Here is a 23,869-nt window from a genome sequence, read left to right on the forward strand (position 1 = left end):
AAACTCAAAAAATATGTATGGCACATATAACAAACCAGAGCAATAAATGGTCGAAAGGGCCAGGAAAGAGGAAGGTTGGTGAGAGGAGCAGAGAAAAGAAAATGTGTCTCAAAGCAAACCGGTTTGGTGGTGTAAAAGGTGTCCAATGTATCCAGTCATACAAGAAAAACAGATTTTCCACCATCCCTCTGATCTCCCTTTTACTGCTATTTTTGAAGTATCTAGAGTCAAAGACAACCTTTAAGAGTGACCATCCCCTCAAAAACCTAGAGTAAACATTGAAGGGAGGTTGGAAAGGTGCGTCGGCTGTAGCGAGTAGTGGGGACTGCACACAAACAACCCAACTGGGTAGCTTCTGTAACGGATGTGAGACAAGTTGGTACAGCAGAACTTGTCTCAGCTTGATAGAGCCTGCATGTGCCTGCTTCCATATGGCCACAGCCCATATTATATAGTATTATACAGCACCACAAAGCATTTATGCTTAAGGCACCAAAATGACTAGCACCGGCCTTGCACACAGGTCATTTTAAGCAGAATTAATTACGTAAGTCACAATATATTCTGTACAAATACCCTTATTGTTCAATAATGGAAAACATGCCATTTAATAAAACACACACATTTCTAGCCACCTGACTTATGAAACACGTGAAAGAGCCTTTTTTAAGTGGCATGTAAACTACACCTATGTTTGGACTTCCTGAATGGGGTGGTCCATGTGTCGCCTGTAGCGTCTTGTCAGTGGTGAGCGTGAGTGTGTGTGGGAGCGTGTATGTGACAATGCGTGCTTCAAACTTTAGTAGAACAACTGAGTGTTTGGAGCTCAAACAGGGGTGGAAATGAAGAAATGCGTGTAGAAATGTAATGTACGTGCGTGGTGCGTGCCATTGTCACCGTGCACACTGAGCGGGTGAGAGCAGTGCGCGATTGCTCACACGTGCAGCTTTAAGGAATATTGGTTGGTACTACACATTTCTTCCATTGCATATATGCTTTGTCTACTCAAGTATAATGCCCAATTTTATTTCATGTGGAATTTCACCAAGATGTCAAATGGGATTAGTTTTGTTGCTCACAAAAAGGAAAATAACAATTTTAACAGACTAAAACAACATACAAACATAGCCGTCTGGTGTAAATGATCATTTGGAATGTGTGAATTGTGGGGCGTCATGGCACAATGGAAGTTCCAAAAGTCCAGATACTTTTTCAAAAAAGGTGCGAAAGTATTTGCTGCAAATAATAAGGCGTTAAAATTAGTGTGGGTGGATATGCTTTGCATGCATGAAACTCTCACAGAAAGGGAAATTGTTGGACATAATGGAAACGTTCTGAAACTTGACGTCAAATCTAAAGTAGAGCAAATCACATCAGATGTGGTCATGAACTGATGTGATTAAAATTTATATTTCATTTTTAATGAGCTCGATAGACTAAGTAAGTTGTTCGTGGCAATTTGTCTGTTTCGCTAAATCGTCATTTTTGATTTGCGTCTGCTTCCCTTTTTGAATGTTGATCCAAGTACAAGGGGAATGATTCATATAGGCCACAGAGGACCAAAGCCCAATGGGGAAAAGCTGAAGCGGACTCTCAATCTCAACAACATGCCAACCTGCTTTCTAAAAGCACAATGTGCCAATATTTGGCTTTGTTGCACGAATGAACCTCAAGGACTGAGGGCTTTGTCTTTTTATTTGCCTCATTTTGGACGCAAGTACTGAATGGCAAGCAGAAGGTTCTCGCCAATTGTATTTTGTCTTGATTGTGATATGATTGAGGATACAGATTGTCATCCAAAAGCAGTGTTGGAAACAAATGAGTTACTGTTTTTGTTTAACTCTTTTGTTAACTTTTCATGGACAACTACCTGAGAGATGCGGAAGGGTCTCACACAGATGATATTCAAGAGTTGAGAGAGAATTTGACTACTGGTTAAAAAGTTTCACCATTGATGTGAGTTGTTCGCGAGAATGGCAAGTATTATTTGTTGTTGTTATACCTCCACTATTTTCAGACTACAGTATTTCATGCACAGTGAGAGTCATGGATCCGGTAGTACATCCTGCAGTGCAGCACCAGCAGCAGCAGCAGTAGGTGACCTCCATGTGACCTTTGGCTATTGCTTCTTGGGTGTGTGCGTGTGTGTGTGTGTGTTAAGTACAAATGTGTGTTATTAGCAGACACGGGACAAAGATAAATATCTAAATGTATATATTGTTCTGTGTCTTGGACCGGGCGAGATGTCACTCCAGAGGTCCGTCACCGACCAGACACTGCCCAGTTGTTGCGTGATTCCACCAAGATTCAGTCCATTGGAGCAGGTCTGTCTTGGAGGCAGGACGAGCAGCTGTCAGTCATATCAACAGAGGCATTCTGTGCATATGCGTTGTTTCTAGTTTCAGAAAAGGCAAACCAAAAAAAAAGAATACTGTATTGACCTGTTCCTGGATGGGGATGAGAGGATGGTCTGGACTGTCTATTCTCCCAAAATAACTTGAGGTCACACATTTGTTAAATGACACCACATTTGCAAATAAGTTGCTAGCTTTGCAGTTAGCAAATGTAGCATTGTGATGATGTGTGCCACGTCCAGTGTCTTGTAATAAGAAGGCGGCACTGTCTTCCTATTGGTCACTGCCAAAGAACTGATCAAACTTGGGTTCACAAGGACAATTGGCTAGTGAAGGTATATCCAGCTGGTCACAGAGAGAGGGCGGTGAAAGGCATTGTGGTCGTGAACTGTGCCAGATGCCATCTGACCAGTGGTTGTATATGTCACACTACACGGGCTATGACGCGTCAAGACTGATTACTACTTTCCATTCTCTTCCCTGTGATTCTATTTTCCATTCTCTTCCCTCACTATTTGCACACTCTTCAATTTTCAAAGGTTTAATCCGATTGATTGCGACACATAGCACCTTTGAAAGAATGATGCTCTCAGTATATTGACTGAAAGTGTTTTGTTGTCCCCAAAATACCTTGAAATGTAATGTGCACACACATTTGATTGACATACAACTAAAATAGAGAATGTAGTTGTATTGGTTGGATATAATTCAGTGTTTTTTTTTTCCATAGCTGCAGCAGTAGGTAACTTTTTCTTGCTGTCATTAATTATTTTCCACTGTTTGCCCACAAGTCATCTGTTGCAAACAGTAACTCTGAGACACAGCGTGTCATGCAGGAGACGATATAACATGACTTAAAACATATTTTTATGGCTTTCTCAGATCCAAAATGTCAACTCCTTTCCCCAGTTTCTCTTTTCTTACTGGGAGCTCTTGCTGTCAGTGACTGCTTGTTGTATGTGAGGGGTTGTTGATGTGTCATGCCTCTGACTGTACAATCATCCATCCATCTATCCATTTTCTACGGCTTATCCGGGGCCGGGTCGCAAGGGTAACAGCTTTGGCAGGGAAGCCACTCTGGCCAGCCACTCCTCCAGCTTGTCCCGGGGATCCCAAGGCATTCCCTGGCCAGCTGGGAGACATAGTCTCTCCAGCGTGTCCTGGGTCATCCCTCGGGCTTCCTGCCAATGGGACATGCCCGAAACATCTCACCATGATGGCGTCCAGCAGGCATCCTAATCAGATGCCCGAGCCACCTCATCTGGCTCTGATCGGGGCTCCATTCCTCCCAATCCTTCCAGGTCTCACTGTCATTGCCCACATGAGCATTGAGGTCCCCCAGCAGAATGAGGGAGTCCCCAGAGAGAGCGCTCTCCAGCACACCAAGGACTCCAAAAAGGGTGGGTACTCTGAACTGCTATTTGGTGCATAGGCACAAACAACATTCAGGACCCATCCGCCCCACCCGAAAGTGGAGGTAGGCTACCCTCTCGCCCATCGGTGTAAACATCAATGTACAGGCATTGAGTTGGGGGGGAGGGGGTACCAATGAGCATGTCCACACCTGCTCTACACCTCTCGTCATGGGCAACTCCAGAGTGGAAGAGAGTCCAACCCCTCTCGAGAGAGCTGGTACCAGAACCCAGGCTATGTGTGGAGGCAAATCCCACTATGACAAGCTGGAACCTCTGTGCCTCACACACCAGCTCGGGATCCTTCCCTGCAACAGAGGTGACTCTCCATGTTCCTAGAGCTAGCTTCTGCAGCCGGGGATCGCACCCGACCCCTTTGGCCCCTGCCATAGGTAGTGAGCCATTGGGAAGAACCCACTTTGCCTCTTTGGGTCGAGCCGGGCCGGGCCCCATGAGTGTAGGCCTGACCACCAGGCGCTCACCACCGACCCCCCCCCCCCCCCCCTTCCAGGCCTGGCTCCAGAGGAGGGCCCTGGTGACCCGCATCCGGGAAAGGGAAAAAGCTGTCCAATGTTTTCGTTCATCATCAGAGTCGCTGAGCCGTGCTTTGTTTGGTCTCTCACATAGGATCTGTTTGCCATGGGTGACCCTGCCAGGGGCATAAAGCCCCAGACAACTTAACTCCTAGGACCATTGGGCCACACAAACCCCTCCATCACAGTAAGGTGACGGCTCATGGAGGGGCTGTACAATCATGATTTTAATTATTATTTTTATTATTTTCAATAAAAGTAGCATTTGTATTACACTAACCAGATTGGCATCTCTTTGTTTCCAGTTGAATGCGTTCCTGTAAGGGTTTCCCTCAACTCCCTTTTACATACCGGTATTTCTAAATTTCATCCAGCACTCACTAAAGATTTTATGTCCTAGGGGCATCCAGCAGCAGCTTTTCAGCTACAGGGAGACGGTGATCAGGCAGGCCACAGCTGCAGCAGGCTCAGCGGTTCACCGAGACGATGCTCCAACCTGTGGCATCTGCCAGAAGACCAAGTTTGCAGATGGTTGTGGGAACTTGTGCTCATATTGCCAGACCAAGTTCTGTGCCCGCTGCGGGGGGAGGGTCTCGCTTCGATCCAATACGGTGAGATACAAAAAGTGCATTTTAATGCTTCTATTTTCCAGGAAAGTCTCACATCAAACAGTCAAACAATGCCAAAGTGATTTTCTTTTCTGCCATGTCACAAAAAACAAACAAACAAAAAACCCCACACACATTTTATGCAGTGAAACAACACAAAACTTCCTCAATGCCACAAATACAAAAAAAATACTATTCTTGAAGATTCATATGTAAATGATACAAACAGGTTATTGTTTCCATATTGTAAATGCAAGACATCTGTAATTAATTGTCCCGTGTAACACAGTAATTTGCTTGTGTCAGTATGTATTATTGTTTGCCAGTCTGCAAAGAAATTAACTTTCAATTGAGACAACTCCTTGTATGAGATAGCTCGATAAATGTGCGATGTACCTCCACCACATCTTTATAGACCCGCCATTCTTCCTGTTGCAATCAATATATTGAAACCAGCCAAAATTCTTGCCAAATAATGAAAAGCTTCATTAAGATAAAGGGATCAAACGTCTTCAGCCTTTGGAGTGACTCAGTGTGAACACCACAACAGCCCAATTTGAAATATACTCTTATTTTTCCACACCAAAATTGAGAAAACAATGTGGTTAAGGCCACACCAACACCACCACTCGCGTCGAATGAATATTCGTGAAAATAGTTTTTCCGAAACTAAGTTTTGTTGTTTCCGACAATTACCTGGATTTCATTAGACTGCCATTGTACCCAAAGAAGTGGCCAGCAAGCTCATGTGTCAAACTGCAACATTACACACATCCATTACATTAACATTGTCAATACATTTTCCGTGAAGTTATTCTTTATTTAGAATAAATAAATGAATACAAATACTGATGAAAAATTTTGTGCAAACAATATATTGCAGCAAACACATCAAACCCTTCCTCCATCACAGCATCAACCCACCTGAACTCACTCAGGTGCCATAACATGTACTGCATATGAGCTTATATGATACAATATATTTCATATAGTCATACTGTTTGTTTACATGTGATCCCACCACAGTGCCAGTACACTGTGCGACCCAGGCAGAAGCTGCTAAAGGTTAATTGGGCATTACACTGAGCTTTTGATGGAGGGGGTAGTCTCCCACTATGTCTAGGTCTCCAAGGGGTGCAGTGGTGCCCTATAAACACACAGTGGGGGAGAGGTGTGTGTGTGCGTGTGTGTGTGCGTGCGTGTGTGTGTGTGTTAGTGAAGGCGTTACAACATTCACTGAAATAAGTGGTGTGTCCTCTCGATCCCTCCAATATGCTCCTGGTGTGGTATTTAATGATCCCACTCAGACTTAAACACACACCCAAAAGTCTACTCTAATTATTGCCTGCCATGGGGTCCCAGGTGGTTGGATTGGGTGGCCGTCAGGCGGCAGTTTTATTCGTTGAGGGAAAAGTTCACTCTTGCACACATTTCACTTGTATATTGGTAAGGCTTATGAACCTCACAGAACCACTTAGGTGTATTGTACTGTATTTTGTTGTTTGTTTAAAAGGCTCACTCTTTCTTAAAAAAAAAAAAAAAAAGTCAGGAATCCAACTTTCTATGTGTTGCATTTAAGTGTCGCTGATTTCAGACAGTGCCCTGACTATGATTCTCCCTTTTTTTCATAATACATGCATTGCTTGACTGGGCTGAAGGAGGACAAAGTGGTGAGTACTGACTTTTTTATTGAAGAAAAAAAACAAACAAAATTGTATCCGTTTTCTTGTCATCTTTGGCACTGTGTTTAGAACTTGTTTGGGTTGTCATAACAACATTTGTTGAGCCTGGTTGTCATTTAAATGCAGAGGACTTCTTGAGCATTTGATATTTATACCTGCGGCCGACAGCATTTAAGTTGGAATCAGGAGGTATTTGTATGTGTGTGTGTGTGTGGTGTAAGTGTGTGTGTGTGTGTGTGTGTGTGTGTGTGTGTGTGTGTGTGTGTGTGAATGTGCATGTGAGTGCGTAAAGTAGTGTAGACATCTCTGAGACAAATGAAATCAAGCTTTTTTTTAATGAGTAACACAGAATTGCCAAATATTACTGATTGTTTGTATTCTGTTACGGAAATCACTGAATGTCAACTCGTTGCAGCCGGAATGCTGATTGTTCCGGTTATTAAAAAATAAATAAAAATGCAGCATCCAACATGAGGACCAGTACTAACACAGCAGCATATACTGTGTTGGGCCTCCAAGACGTTGGCTACTAAACATTTCACAAATGAATGAGATGAAATGAACACTGAAAAAATAAAATAAATAAATAAACTACGAGTGTCCACATTGAACAGGCGGCCAACCCCCCTGCTTTCCGCTGTTCATGAAATTGACGTGTTTAAGTTGGGAGCTCGAGTAATCGACAGAGACCAGAACCAGGAACACCCATTGTGAATGTTATCAGCAAAGAGGATTCACTGACAGAAAAGTTCATTTTGCTGGGTCAAGGAGACTGTAACTTAACAAAAGTATACTATTAGATACGAAATACTGTACAAGTTTTTGTCAGTCAGGTGTCAACTGTTTGTTCATAAAACCACTGAAACGTAAAGGACCTACCACTCTATTAACTACCTACCTCCTACTGCTACAGTGCCGATCTGTTAAATTGGTTTCCGAACCTCATGTAAGTAAATGACCACACTCTAAAAACTTTGGATGACTAACCTCTCCGGTTGACAGAAATGAATCGAGTGATAACAGGAATGTGTGATTAAATACCCCCCAAAAAAGTCTTGCAAATGTATATTGATCCAACTCAGAAATGTGCTGCTTTGTGTCACAGTACAAAACGGTAGTAAAAGCCTGAGCAATGTGCCATCTCCTGGTAATGCCACAGCAGCTCATGATGACTATTGATTGCCAGTCTCACGAGTTGCGTCCGCCTCCATGTGCATCTGTCATTGACTGGTCTTAAGGGGGTCATTTTTCTTCTGCTTCTTGCTATCCATTGCCATATAATTGCAGGAATACTCACCTACATAGGGAATCATACAGTTTGGCCTCATTGTGTGGTGCCCCATTTATAAATAAATAGATATATATATAGGGCGGCCCGGTGGTCCAATGGTTAGCGCGTCAACCTCACAGTGCAGAGGTGCCAGGTTCAATTCCAGCTTGGGTTTCCCTGTGAGGAGTCTGCATGTTCTCCCCGGCCCTGCGTGGGTTTTCTCCGGGTACTTTGGTTTCATCCCACATTCCCAAAAAAAACAAACATGCATGGCAGGCTGATTGAACACTTGAAATTGTCCCTTGGTGTGAGTGTGAGCGCGGATGGTTGTTCGTCTCTGGCTGGCAACTGGTTCAGGGTGTCCCCTGCTTACCGCCTGAAGACAGCTGGGATAGGCTCCAGCAGCCACCGCGATCCTTGTGAGGATAAGCGGATCAGAAAATGAATGAATGAATAGATATATATACAGACAATCCAAGGAAAATTTTCAGGATGCTATGTGGACTTTCCAAATAATACCCTGTTTTATACCAACCCAATTCAAATAAATTTGGGACGTAATGTTAACTAATTTCTTGCTCTTTTAACACAGCCATGGAAACGCTTATCATTTTGTGATATTTTCAGAGGTTTTAGTGGCCCTAAGTGGAGATGTCCACATACATTTTGGGGCTGATTGAGCCCAGAAGTATTGGCATTATTAGCAATGTATTTACAATGATTTTGAATGGACAAGTAGTCTTTGGTCCCTCCCGTGACTCCCACCAAGACATGGAGGTAGGGGAGGCGGGCTGCGGCCATATTACTCATTTCTATTGGGTGATTTTAAATAATTCTTTAAAAAAAAAGATTTCTCCAAAACAAATTTAAATAATTATAAATCCAAGCTAATATCATATTCCTAAATAAAATAAAATAAAATCTTATTTGTGAAAAATGGACCTTCCATTTTTGTTAGATTTTATTGTAAAATAAATTAATGTTTTTGACCACAAAATAACAACATAAATATACCAAAAATTGGTCCTGTTGAATGTCGATTCAGAGAATCGGAACTGAACTGTTTTGTTTTGTTTTTTCTTCATGATGCATTTTTGGACTGGTGCTATATTGCAGAGCGATTTACAGTCCCCCAAAAAATATTGCATTGCCAACTTAACCAACAGGATTTACACTATCCATTTCGAACTACCTTCAATACTTGTTTTTTTTTTTTTGTCAAAACTGGTTGTTGTTATTGTCAAGCGGTGTTGTAGGTATCTCCTGAATGTAACTGTTAAATGGCCTGCAATCTAACTTTGCTGCTTTTCAAATCAAGTAATCAGTAAAGTCGTTGTTACATTTTTGGAATAACTGCAGCAACATTGTTCATTGAGGTTTAAACCATATGATGTACAGTAATTATTGGAATGATTTGTTTGACTTCCACATTACTGTACTGCGTGGCTGTGTATTAGCCATCAGTGTCTGTAAATGTATGCCATACATGAGTACATGTACAGTATATGTGTGTCTGTGTGTGTTTAGTCTTGCGGGATAGCTGTGGTGTGCTGATGTAGTACCTCATTAGCTGCTGTGGACACTAATCTCTTTTGTGGCAGTCTTTCATCCTTAGCTCAGGATTTATAGACGCCCACATTCACGTGCTTGTGCCATACGTCAAGCTGTCATTGGCTGCTACTACTATCTGTACGTAGTCCTCCACCTCCTTCCTTTCTTTTGACCAAATGTGGATTTTTTTTTCTCGTCACCTGATAAGTTTGTGATTATTTTGCGGGTTTTATAGTGATCAGAGGCATTTGTAGCAAATGTAATGTAGCCTGGCAGTGTTGATTGACAGTATGTCTGCTTGAGTGCACGTTGGGTGTTGTTCTCGACTGTGGCGATCAATACAGTAAGAGACGGATTGTGACTTTAGGTAATAGGAACTTGCAGTTTGATCGTTCATACTTTGTAACAACATTGCTGTACCTTATACTGCGGGGATAAAACAAACTGATATCTGTGTGGTGCAAAACAGGGAAAATGATGAGGTATGGTTAGCTTTCCAGAAGGCAGCAAATGTCCGAACTAGAGAAAGACATGTGACCAATTTTCCAATTTCAGTTAATTACAGTATCAGCAAATTGATTATTTGTCATTTTTTTAAGTCTCTTTAATTTTTTTTTTGTCAACACACCTTTACCTGATAATTGTCGAAACAAATGTCTTTTCAAACAAAAGAATAAAATTAAAGAAAATGGCAAAGAGAACGATTGTGGTAATGAGTAGGTCCCAGCTCCCAGCTGTCTTTGGGCCAGAGGTCGGCAATCAGGCGGCGCATGTCGATAATAGTACTGTAATACACTAAAAACAAAATAAATATGTTTTTCTTGATTTCCGATAAAAATGATAAGTGTCGGACCCAAATGCAGGCAAGCAGGGAGGCGAGAAGTGTCAAAAAGAATTGATTCTCTAAAGAATAAAAACAAAGCAAACAAAGCATCTGGAAGAATCCAAAGTATGAAATTAACAAAGTCCAACACAAATACGAGATTCAAAGTAACAAATGAAGGGCATGCACTCGTCCTGACTGGCAACATGACAATGGTACACAACAAATCACCGGAAGAGCAAGTGAATCAGAAGCAACAAACAAAATGAACCAACAAGTGCTGAAAGAAACGAGGGAGCTAAATACAAGGAAACTGACGAGACACCAACCAACACCTGGTCAAGATGCCAGTGGTGCGAGGGAACTGATTGACTCACACAAGGACGAGAACTGGTCCAAAAAAAGCCTAACGAGCATGACATGAAAAAAGACACATAAACCAAACAGTCCAAAACCAAATGTAATCATCTAAACAACAAAACCAGATCATGACAGGTATATTTTGTATTGATACTCAAATTAGGATGGAATGATACATCGATTTTATCAAGCTACGTTGAGGATGGCTGGACTTGTTTACGCCGAGCTGGCCACACATAATTTTTTGAAATAATTGATTGATTTCGTTGATGTAATTAATGAAATCATTTTATACTAAAAATTCTTCATACCCTTTTATTTTTCATGAAACATTTCATGTTATTGTAATCATCATCTTGCATTCATTTTTCGCTCCTACACGCCTTCTGCAGTCGGCCTCGGACATTTACGTCAAGCACGCAACATTCAGTAGACCATGACTGATCAACACAGATCATCGCAACGAGGAAGAGCAGATGAGAACACTTGACGAAATAACATTGATCACTAGCCCCACATATAAGTAAATCCAGCATGCTTGTTTGCTACTTTGTGACTCGTCGCCTGCAAAGCTTCCTCTGTCTATTTGACATCACAATTCCGATGTCCATCACAGCTGTACAGTATACAAGGCCCGCAGAACAAACCCTGATTGGAGCACGAGTGTCTTTGAGCTGATGCCATTGCTGTTTTATTCTTCAGAGGAGCGATTGGCAGAACCGGTGCCATGTATGACTGCAAGTCAAAATGCTTCAGCATTGATGAAATCACGTCCCACAATGTCAAGGAGACCCCATCTGGAACTCATGCAGACATGTTATTTCAGACATTTGGGAGGCGCTTTGACAGTGTGCTCTCGTACAACCCAGGGCAACACATAACCATTGATGAACACTGATTTCCAACAAAGGTCCGACGTCCTTGCAGACCATGTTGTGACAAGGCTTATGGAGCCCATTTTGGATAGAGTTAGGACTGTCACGATGGACAATTCTTTCACATCATTCACATCAGAGTTCTGTTTGGTGCAATGAACAAAATTCGTCGGGAAGTTGGCTAAAAACACGAAAGATCGAGAGCGGTTTTCACTTCTGTCAGTGAAATGCTGATAGTTTATTCAGCTAAAAAGCAGAGAAATATGTTGTCTTCTGAGCATATTGCGTAAGAAAGTAGAGCTTGAAGAAGATTAGTGGCGAAAACCAAATGTTATCACAGACTACAACCCCTTGAAATGCACTATTGATGCGCTTGATGAAAAGCTGTGCAGGAACACGGAGAAGGCCCGTAGCTGTCTTCTACAACATTGCTGCTGGAAATGCGCTCGTGATGTACAAGGCATGTACACAGTGATTCTTAACCTTGTTAGTTGTACCGAATCCAACCAGTTCGTATGCACGTTCATTGAACCCGTCATTTGTGAAAAATCAAAATATGATTTATTTATTTTTTTTACAAATTCAAGACAAAAAAATGCATTTATTAAAAAGAGAAAAAAAGTAAACACAATTAGTATAAGTATAAAGTATACGTTTTTTTTTTTTTAATTGTCCACAAAATGAACCAGCCAGTGATGGTCAAGCAGGCGTGTCATAACTAATTGACATGTTGAGTCGCGTGTGTCTTAACCTCCATGGCAGAGGATCTATCGAACCTCTGAGACTGATTCACCGAACCCCAAGGGTTCGGTCGAACCCAGGTTAAGAACCGCTACATGTACAGGATGAAACAAGTCAAGGAGAAAGTTCCAGCAAAGGATTGCGACTGAACTGAGTAATAGACAAGCACACAGGACAGCGGGAGGAAGGAGACACTACTATGTGAAATTGGGAGCGTTACTTCAAAAATGTCTCCTGATACAGTTACTAGTTACCTGTTATAAACTGTATTTTGTAACGTAAGCCAAGTACCATCTATTAAAGTAATGCAATGTGGAGTTACTTTTTTGGAGTTACTTTTCGAGTACTCCATACCACATATGTTTTAAATTTTTCAAATAGACAAACAAAATCTATATAAGAGGGAGCACATAACTCCTACTCTGGCATCCCTTCACTGGCTCCCCATTCATTTTAGAGTTATTTTCAAGATCCTCTTATTTGTTTTCAAATCTCTGAATAATCTCGCGCCACCTTACCTCTCTGAGCTCATCCGCCCCTACACACCTGCCCGGCGCCTCAGGTCTGTGGACCAGACCTTATTAGAAGTACCAAGAACTAAACTGAGGCTCAGAGGGGATCGAGCCTTTTCTGTTGCTGGTCCCTCCCTCTGGAATGACCTCCCACTGAACATTCGGCAAGCCTCCTCGCTGCCCATCTTCAAAACCCTCCTCAAAACTCACTTGTATTCTTTGGCATTCGACTCAGCATGACTTAGATTTGTTCTTGGTTTTACTGTTTGGTGCTTTCTACCGCCTTTATTACCGATTTGTCTTACTGTTTATTGTGCATGTTAAATTGCTCCATGTACAGCACTTTGTATGCAGCGATGGCTGTTTGAAAGTGCTCTATAAATACTGTTGACTTGACTTGACTTGATACATGTTTTTACATATTTGTCTGGTCCTTTCTGTCATTTGGTTGTTTAATATGCATGGAGGATAGCTTGAGCACCCGCATTTCCAATCCAAATCAGAAGAACTGTGAGACATAACCGTCCATGCTAACCACTTTTGCGTCATGCTACAGAGAAAGATAAATGGTGGTAATTCTGGATTTCACTGACCATAAATGGCCTACTTCTTTTTATTAGAAAAAAAAGGGCTTCTAAAGACCCTTGTGGGAATACGGGTTCAGATCATGGATGGATGTACTTCACTCTATCTATCTATCTATCTATCTATCTATCTATCTATCTATCTATCTATCTATCTATCTATCTATCTATCTATCTATCTATTGCCCTTCTGTGTGGGGGGGCTTTTTTTTGCATCCTGTAATTTAATTTGCTCAGTAAATTTTGGAGTTTTTGTTTTTATATGCGTTAGATACACTGAATCTTATTTCATACACATGCACGTTCACCACAATAATGTGGAAGCTATTTTATACAGTTCTGTTTAAATTTAAACCATAGTTTCATCTTTTTAAAAAATTGCATTTTCTTTGCAGCAAATACACATGCACCACATATTTCATATACAGTACACATAAGCGATGATGCGCATATTGTATATCGGTGCAGACCTCCTTTACCACATTCACATGCACACGTACCCACCCACGCACACACACACGCACACACACACACACACACACGCACACGCATGCACGCGCGCTAACACACACACCCACATATGGGTGCACACAGGCACAGATGCTGCAGGATGGCAAACAAACACACACATGGGTTTTGTGTCCTAGTTTCCATCTATGGAGAAGCTATTCTCTCTGTAGTTCGCCTTCACTCACAAACTGATCTCAGGGGGATCTTACTACGGTGATATGACACGCTGCTACAGCAGTTGTTTCAGCCTTGTGGGCGCGCGCGCGTTTGCATGTGTGTGTGTGCGTGTGCGCACGTGCGTGCGAGTGTGTGTGTGTGTGTGTGTGTGTGTGTGTGTGTGTGCGTGTGCATCACAAACCACATATGCTCATTGTTGCCTGTGTGTGTATATGTATTTGATGTTGTCACCATGTTTACAAGAATGTGTTTCCATTTGTGTGCACTTTAGCCGTTCCTCGCTTGTGCCTCACCATCGATGTAATCTAATATTCGGGATTACTGTATCCATGTCTTCAGCATGCTGGTCATTTGTTGTGTGAAATGCTCACTACAAAATCTTTCTGAACTGACACACTGTAACCGCTCTGGGAAAGACACATACCTGAAGACACACAAAACTTCACAGTCAAAAGATCCTGGCTCTCATTTTGGAGTTTGTACAGCAGATTCATCCCACATCCCAAAAACCTGCTTCCTAGATTAAATGGACATTCGGAGTGGTTATTTGTTCATATGTTCCTTGTACTCCTCTTTTTCAAAGTCAGCTAAATTCAGCTCTCGCTCGCCGGTGACCCTAATAATGACTTAAAGAAAATGGAAGATTGGATCATTCTCACTTATCACTGTGGTACTTCTGCCAGTTACTCCTGAACTAATTAACATTACAAATAGTCACCACTCAAACGCAAACAGAATAATCAGAAATGCTTGTATTGAATTAATTAATTTAGCAATGAGGAATAGAGGGCATAGAAAGTTAGTTTTTCTCCCTAAGTGGCTCATGTGTCACTTCACTGGAAGTCAGCAGAGGGTTGTGGTTCACATTCAATCACTTGTTGGCTTTTTACAGACGTTTAATAGGTTAATTTAAAATTAAAATTACCGAAGTCAAAATGAAGTTCTTCTAATCGTTACGTTAAATAACTGTGTACTATTTACATTAGATATCACAATGAACACAATGTATAGTTTCATGTCACGCAGCAAAGAGCTTTTCTGAACATCCATTATCAAATATTGTCCTGCCGCCTAATATCCCAACATTCTAAAACATCAGCATTACGAGAAAAAAAACCATGATCATGACTTTTTTTTGTTGTCTTTTTGTCTAAAAGCAGATTATATTTTCTCCAGCATATTTAAATAATTAACACAGACAATATCAGTTGGATAATTTGAATAATTAGAACGCTTGTACAACAAAATGTTTGGAAATCACCCCACCAATGCACTTCTCACATTTTATTTATTCATTTATATATGTGTCTGTTTATTTATTTAAATGGGGGAGAGGAGGCAACACTATCTCTGTAGCACGGATTTCTGGAACATACCCCTGTGATGAACGTTGGTTCACTGAATGTTTTTTTTTAAATAAATGAGTTCACGATAATGTCCCTTCTCATTCAAAATTATTTAAAATATTACCATCTGGCAGACATACAGGTCATAAATCGCATGCAGGATGTTTTCAGCAAAGATAAAATGTCCCACATGAGCGTGTTTGCATGTGTGTGCAAGTGTGTGCGCGTGCACGCGTGTGTGTGTGTGTGTGTGTGTGTGTGTGTGTGTGTATTTGAATCCATTTTCCCGCTTTCCCTGGTGGTGCTGGGCTGTTTGGCAGGATAAATATAGCTGCGGCGTCGGTGTAAAGCTGTTTTCTCCTCAGCTTTTGTAGCTTTAATCAAAAGCAATCTGGAGGAGGGAGAAGTGAAAGAGAAGCGGGTGAGAGAGAGGGGTGGTGGGTGTGGCAGACGGCATAGTGTTTTATTTTAGCTCTCTTTAAATCGTCATTGGGGAGTGTTCAGGAGTAATGAGAACCCCGGTGGCTGGAGAAGATGGACTGACTCTAACCTCCCATCTCCCTCCTCCTCCTCCTCCATCCTCTGTGTTTGTAGTTCATGGCCAGCCACACTTCCTCCGTCAGTGAATCTGATATAAACGCGGGCTTCTGACGACAACTGTGCTCATGCTGCAGGGCTTTTATGCAGCACTTCCTCTTTTAAACAATGATTCATCATATCTATTCTTGGATGGAATCACATATCCTTCATCAGTATCAACTAACAATGCTGTGACTAATAGTTATTGATCTGTCATCATTTGTTTTCTGAATGAATTAAGTGATCTACACTGTCTAATGTCAAAACAATGAAACATGCTCCTCACCAGGGGCGGTTCTGGATCAATTTCACTGAGGGGGCCGGGCTGGGGCCAGGGGTTTTGATGGGGGGGGCACATTCAACCCAGGGCTAAAAAGACAGATTCGAAATCTTATTTGACTTTTTATTTCTTCAGACTTTGAAATTGTAGTCATAACATTATAGTGATGAGAAAAAAACTGTATTAGGAGGGCTAAAATGTCTGCAAGCGTAACAATACGCCGTGTCCATCTGTTGAGAATATTCAAGCCAGGGGATGATATGGTACCAGCCTGCCGGGGACAAAAATTGGAAATACACTGAAGCTAGATGTTTTACATGCATATAATTATCCAAATTTTAAAAGGCAATTTCTTATATATTGATCCTGTTAAATAAAAATTAAAATAAAAAGGGAGACAAATAAAAAGGGAGGGAAAAGTTACACACAGACACACACACACACGCACACACACACGCACACAACATACAGCACAGATGAAATTTCTTTCCTCTCAACCACAGGAGAGAGAGGAGCCACTGTGCCACCATCAACAGAACAGTTAACATAAAATAACAAAATAATACAACACAACACATAAGACACAGAAGGTCGTGCAATTTTAACCACTTTTTCTGCATACACTTTGTTGTTTGAAGCAGTTATAGATGAAAGAGGAGAGAATCAAAGTGTCCTTTTACCCATGGATCAGAGACGTCATGTTGAAAATGTGCACAAGCTAAGTTTGAAATCAAACAAAAAGCTTTAACGTCCATTGACGAAAAAAGAGATTGGCTCACATCTCCTGTCCAATGTAAATCCGCTTCAATTCCAAGCGCCGACTCCCTGTTCCACATACGCATCTGCGCACTGCGCTGACGCTCCTTTCTTCTTATTGTCGGCTCCACAAACCATCCATCCATCCATCCAGTCACATTGGTGGCAATTTGTTAGCGAGATTACTAAGGTGAGGCCACTTAAATTCTACGATTTTTATTGGAATGCAGGTTCTGTCAGCTGGTATAAAGTCACGTATGTGAGCCTGCTCAATTTTAGTGTCCTTTTCAGGGTTAAACCCTCAAGACTGCTGACAGTATTACTGGTTATTACTGTATTCTGAACTGTCATTGTACATACTTCATTGAAGATGCACTTGCTGAGTATCTACACTTAATTCTGAAACTAAATCTTTCAGGATAAAATTTGAGTCACTATGAGAGTCAAGGAGCGCATAGGTTAGTACTTTCCTTTGAGTCTGTGTTGCGAATGACAGAAGGACTGGAATGATGCCGGATTTGGATGTGGCAGAAGCACAAAACAGAGCATGGGACAAATTGCTCATTGTTAATCACATCGACGGGTTTTATTTTCCTCGATGCAGGTAGGTGGGTTGATGTCCAGCACAGGAGCTTCTGCAGTATTTGGTGATGTGCATCCAAAGCAGAAACAATGTTTATGAATGAAAGCTATTTTCTCATCCATAGATTTTGTTACAAAGAGTGAGCATTTAGAAACACCTTGTGCCTCATTCCTGCAGCCCAAACCAGGTGACTTTAGCTTTGAGTACAACGTTGCTGAGTCGAAGGCCTTTATTCGAGTGCTTGTATTGAGTGTTTTGCCTCTCTTTGTTGACCTTTTGTGAGTTGGTTTCATATTCATCATTAAAAGGAAGGGGGCGGGGGGGGGGGGGGTCGGATGATGGGATCACAAACAACTCTGGCTGTCTTATTTCCTTATGCATGAATTTGTTCAAATTTAAAAAGCTTAGATACTCGCCAAATTGATCCAACTCTCCAAAAACAGACATTTTGTTCAGTATTTTGTGATTTTCCATTGAGGATAGACAAGCTTTGACATGGGGCACTGCCCCTGAAGAACCCAAGTGAAAATCTTCAAACTCTCTTAATGCCTTGGATCATTAGCAGCTATCCTGGGCCATTTAACAAGTCTCCCTCTAAAAGCCCTCTGGACAGTAAAGGGACTACCATAACGATCTTCGAAAACAGTCCAGGCATCATTATATGCATTTTCTGTGTTACAGTCAAGGAAACCATCCACAGCCCTGTGTGGCTCTCCTGCTACATAAATCTCCAGATAAAAGCATTTTCTCATTTACGGGGAGGGGCTTCTGACCAATCAATCCATCCATGCATCCATATCTGAACTGCTTCTCATTACGTGGGTCACAGGCGTACTGGAACCTCTCCCAGCTGTCTTTGGGCAGTAGACAGGGTAAATCCTGAATTGTGTGGACTTTGCATGTTCTCCCCATGACTGTGTGTTTTCTGCAGGTGCTCCAGATTCCTTCAACATACCAAAAACCTGCTTTGGTTGATTGAACGCTCTAAATTATCCTTAGGTGTGATTGTGAGGGTGAATGGTGGCAGAACACCTTGTTATTGACACACACTGTTTACTTTGAGGCCTACATTGCACTTTGTCATGTACAATATAATTTCAATAGAATCAGTGTGTGCAACACTCGCACTACAAAATGTTGGTTAATTGAACGCAGTTATAAGGCAGTGCGGTGGTCAATTGGTTAGCAAGTCCACCTCACGGTGCAGAGGTGCAGGGTTCGATTCCGGCTCCCGCCTTCCTGTGTGGAATTTGTATGTTCTCCCTGTGCCTGCGTGAGTTTTGTCCGGGTACAGCGGTTTCATCGAACATAATGTAGCCAACGTTATACAGAGGGAAATTTTCTACTGATATTGATCATGAGTCTATCACTAGGGATGAAAATGTTTTGTTGGCAGTGATTCTGGGGATTTGCCCCAAGTGCCCTATCTAAGATGCCAAAGTCACCATTTTCCAGAGAACCTGTCCATGCATCCATGTTATGTTTTGGTTACTAAAATAGTGTGGGAAGCACAGGTTATTCAGAGTCACGAAGAAAATTCGCTTTTACATTGTTTAGTTGGTTTGCATACTGGATGTAGGAGGAAGCAATGATATTAGACAATATTTTGTGACAAGGTGATGATCCAATCATTATTCAATTGTCTTTATTTCTTTCTTTTGGAAACCAAAGCCACTCAACTGCTGCAGCCAAACTGCTTCCTGGTATTGTGCATGTTGTCTCATCGGCTGTAGTGCCGATCTCCAGGAAGTGCAATATTACATTTCCTATTTGTCGTTCAGAGCAGGGGTGTCCCTTGGAGGGCCATTATGACAGTGAAACCACAAAAATGTCGCATTGTAACTTGTACACAACAAATTGATGGATTACTAGTTTTAAAATCAGTCAAGTCAACTATAATAGTTTGTTCAATTATTGTTCAAATGAGTGTAAATTGGGTAACACTATTATTGCAAAATCTCAGCGTTATTTATGACGTGACAATTTGACATTTTGATACAGATTTTAGCAAGGATCATGCAAGTTGACACGCATGATTTGCTTTCAAGACCCACATAAAATGATGTGGCGGGCCGGATTTGGCCCCCAGGCTTTGAGTTTGACACCTGTTGTTTCGAGGAACTGGAGGTTTCATGATTGGTGGTACAATGAGAGTTTACTAATGACATTTATTTTTCCAAATTACATATACATTGAATGTATGAAAACAAATGTTAAGTCGCTATTTGTGTAATCTCTGAATTTGATTATTTTTATAGGTCATCTGGGTGTGTAATAACTGCAGAAAACAACAGGAAATACTGACCAAGCCAGGCGAATGGTTCACCGGTCCATCAGGAAAGTCCACTAGTCTCGGTTCAGCCATCAGTGAGCCATCTGTGTGCCAAACCCTTGGCGAAAAAAAGCTGCGATCCCACTCCCAAGCCCCTCCAGGCTCCACAACATCCCTAGAGCCCAACCCAGCCAGTGCACCTGGGAGCACAGCTGGAATAGACGTCCGGTCACGAAGTGAACCACCAAGAGACACGTACGTTTTGCAAACAAACTGCATTTAAAACCAATAACAATGCCACAAGTCACTTGAGAATCATTTAAAACTTTAAGAGGAACATCACTTCTATTTTTTTAATTTTTATTTTTCTTTCACTCCTGTCAAATAAGCATTGGATTTGATATACTGTATACTCGAGCTTTGAATCTTTCCTATAAAAGATCATTTAATATGTGTCTTTATACATGAGATGCAATCCGACTAAAGGAGGGTTGAAAGTGGAACAATTCGATTCGGTGCGAATTTCTCCATTGTGAGACAAATAAAGGTTTTGTTATCTTATTATGATTCGAATCAAAAAGATATGGCTCAGTTCAAGAGTGTGTAAAATGCAAGGAATTTCTTGATGTCAATTTACAAAATGAATGAACTTGCACGGGTCCAAGATGAACATTTTTACGAGGAATGCAAGGGCAGCAAACCTGAAATTGTAGGGGCGCAACTAAGACATTTAGGGGCGTACACTGCAGGTCCACTTGCAGAGTAAATAATTACTCCACTCATTTTCACTATATTACCAATACTGTAAATGAATGACTGAATTGAGGAGCGGAAGTTTGTCATCAACAATAATTAATAAATATTCAAGAATAGTAAATGATTTTTTTTCTTAAAATCCACAAATGTGTTGGTTGCACAAGTACAAGCCAATGTACTGTCTCAGATTTGAGGAGCAAAATGTCACCAATTAAGGGCTGTCGGGAGCCCTGACTTATCAGTACTGTAAATGACTCTGTTAACATGCAGTCAGTAACCCTTTTAAAACCTGAATACTGGCAATATTTGCGTTATTAAAGGCCATGTAATCGCTCGCAAAAACACAAATATGCTCTTATGCAGGCTTTTAAAATCCTTCCCCGACTGCTGACTGATTTCTCAACATTCGTGATTAATCAATCCTCATGTCTATAAAAAGAAAAAAAAGACAAAGTCTAGAGCAAAGATAATAGTTAGATATGAGTCTATCCAAACACCAAAAATGCTTTTGTGTTCATGGTTTTGTCCTCTTGGTCTCCATTCATACATTCATTCCACTAGGAGAAATGGAAAAGGCGGTGGAGGAACTGGTCGGGGAGAGCGCAGGTCAGTCCAACCCATGCTGCAGACCCAGGTTTCCATGGACCGGGATCTCCGGGGTGAATCCAGGGAGCATCGGGAAAGCCGGCGGCTCACGAAAGGGCGTTCTTTGGAGATTGATCCAGTAGGAGGAAGTAGTGGGTTGAAACGGACACAAGACGGGGGCTACCAACACATTGGCCACAGCGGTGGCCCCCCTCGTCAAACAGGGCCAGTCACTTCTGGAGGCCCCGGCCATCCTGCACCAGTACAAGGCAGTGCAACAGGAATTATTGGGGAGGTGAGGGATGGTTTAGTATCGGGACAGAGGACTGTCAGTGGACTGTGTGAAAACACCCCTGCGCAACAAGACCACCCCCCTCAACTCAGAGAAGCTCTGAGTTCAGGAACTGGATCAGCCCCCGATCAAGGGCATGTGGTGAGACGAACCAAAAGGAACAAGGCTGACAGCATGCTCCGCAACGATTCACTCAGCTCAGATCAATCGGAATCTTTGCGCCCACCACCACCCAGACCCTATAAATCGAAGCGAGGCCTCGGGGCTGGAGGCAAAAGACAGACCAGTGTCAGCAGCTCAGAAGAGGAAGGAGGGACCACACCTGAATACAGCAGTTGTGAGGATGCTGAGATTGAAAGTGTGAGCGAGAGAGGTGAGGCTTCTTAATCTTTGCCATTTTCCATCCATTACATGAAATATCTGTCAGAGTCAGAGTAGTGTCACCTAATGTAGACTGCCATGTGTGTGACACCCAGAAGTGGGATCACGTCTTAGATTGAAATGACAATTCAACCATTGCAAAGAACATTTTCAGAAAATAATAAGTAATAATTATTTTGGAGTCACGGTATAAGGACAAGTCTTTCAAACCACTCTCCATTACTTCTTGCTAAAATGCCTGAAGCTTTGGTGGCCAATTAATATACTTGAAAGAAAGTTCTTTCACAATTCTGATTAGTTGATCGAACTCAGTGACAATCCATGCTACATTAAATCTATCTTAAAGGGGCCATATCATGCAGTTTTAAGCTTTCAACAGTTAACTGGAGGCATGCACATTATTATATATTACCTAGATAATTGCTTATGAAATATGAGTTATTTTGGTGTAGATTTTTCTAACCTGGAATTAAGATGCCTGGTTCACTAAAACCTCGCTTCTCCACGTGTGGCTGCCGCAACACTTTCATGACGTTGTCCTAAAGCTGGTTGCTCCACACACCACCCATGAAACAGGAATGAACAGTGCTATCAATAGGCAGACTGGTTTAGTTTAGTACCAAACAGTCCCACAACACACACGACTCCACTTGGCCCAGCACCTCATGGCACAGCCTCCATTGCTTTTACAATAGGCACGCCAGATGGTGACACTCACAGCGTGTGGGGTTCTGCCATAACATTTCACGTGGTGAGTCTGAGCCACTAAAATATGAATTGCCTTTGTACAATGTGACCACGTTGCAAAGTACAGCCCATCAAATGTACAGGAGGAGCTTTCACATGTAGACAAAAACTCAATTTCTGGGTTTCAGACAGCGCGGCACAGCCACCTCCTGTCAAGACAAAAATACAGTTTGACTTGTGTGCGGGCAGCGTGGGATTGTTTCCCACTCAGTGATGGTGTGGATGTGGGAGTGAATGGGTGTATGTCTCAATATGTGCCCTGTGCTCAGGGTGTAGTCTGCCTTCCTCTTGAAGTCAGCTGGGGTAGGCTCCAGCAACTCCACGTGACCCTGTACAGGATAAGTGGTGTTGAAAATGGATGGATTGATGCATCAGGGGTGAAGTACTGCAATCGTGATTTAGCGATCGGCTCACAAAGCTTGCCGCCAGCCTTCCATCATTCTGAATGGAGGACACAGTGTCATTCATTTGGCTGCCCCTTGGAGTCAACGGCTCATCGCTGCCATCCCCAAGGCGGGAGCCACAACCGACTGGGTGTAGAAGCGGCAATACTCGGCTCTGGTGGGTGTAGACCTTATTCAAGTGAATGGGATCAGTGTGTGAAAGACTTCCCGAACTCCGGTGCAGAAATGAAAGTATTTCACTGGTGGCTCCTCTGAAAAAATGGGTGTATGTTTAGTCTGAAGGGCGGGATGGGGATGGCTCCTCACTTTGTGATGAATGAGGCCGTATACACACATAAAGACAATTGGGCTGTTTTTGACCTGATTTTGCCCTTTCCCAACCAAGCGCAAACACACGACGATTGTATGTCCTATAAGATTTATCTCAGTCTTATCACATGATCCTTATGTGTGAAGTGTCTTAAGAGTGGATTTGTCCGGATAATCGGGTCATTAAACCAGTCGGGGTCAACAATCTTAAAAAAACAAATGTGTTCAATATTTACGAGCAAAAAACAATAAAATAATTTAAAAAATCTTCATGTGTGAGGGGGAAGCTGAGTTCTCCTGAACTAGTTAACTCCATTGACTGTGACAGCATGTAGCCAATCAAAGAAGCTTGCTTTACATAAAAAAAGAGTAATATCATATCATACCCCACGTTCATTCATCCATTTTCCGAACTGCTTATCCTCCCTCACACAAGTTGTGGGAGTGCTGGAGGGTATCCCTACCGAAGCATCCAGTGTGTTGGAAAAAAAAAGAAACAAAACTTTGCGTTCCCTCGCAATGAAATTTTTGCCACGGGAATGCATGTTCATGTACTCCTGGGCCATCTTTCGGGTAAACCAAAGCAA

At 42.0% G+C, this 23,869-nt stretch overlaps 1 protein-coding gene across 7 annotated transcripts in view; it reads left to right on the forward strand.

The window, feature by feature from the left end:
• rims1a (regulating synaptic membrane exocytosis 1a) overlaps window positions 1–23,869 on the forward strand; it is a 77,193-nt gene that overhangs the window by 13,940 nt on the left and 39,384 nt on the right. For 6 of the 7 annotated variants that reach the window (XM_086121375.1, XM_086121378.1, XM_086121377.1 and 3 more), the window contains exons 1-3: window positions 6,058–6,577; window positions 19,795–20,063; window positions 21,126–21,814. In XM_086121375.1, the coding sequence (XP_085977501.1) occupies window positions 6,542–6,577; window positions 19,795–20,063; window positions 21,126–21,814 (994 nt within the window). In that variant the 5' untranslated portion in view covers window positions 6,058–6,541. Of the gene's footprint in view, window positions 1–4,699; window positions 4,911–6,057; window positions 6,578–19,794; window positions 20,064–21,125; window positions 21,815–23,869 lie in introns of those variants that run through there. The other variant, XM_086121380.1, reaches the window with a different exon arrangement.

Source organism: Hippocampus guttulatus, chromosome 10, assembly GCF_054856545.1.
Source record: "Hippocampus guttulatus isolate MCC_2025c chromosome 10, RoL_Hgut_1.0, whole genome shotgun sequence".
Classification (NCBI taxonomy): Eukaryota; Metazoa; Chordata; class Actinopteri; order Syngnathiformes; family Syngnathidae; genus Hippocampus; species Hippocampus guttulatus.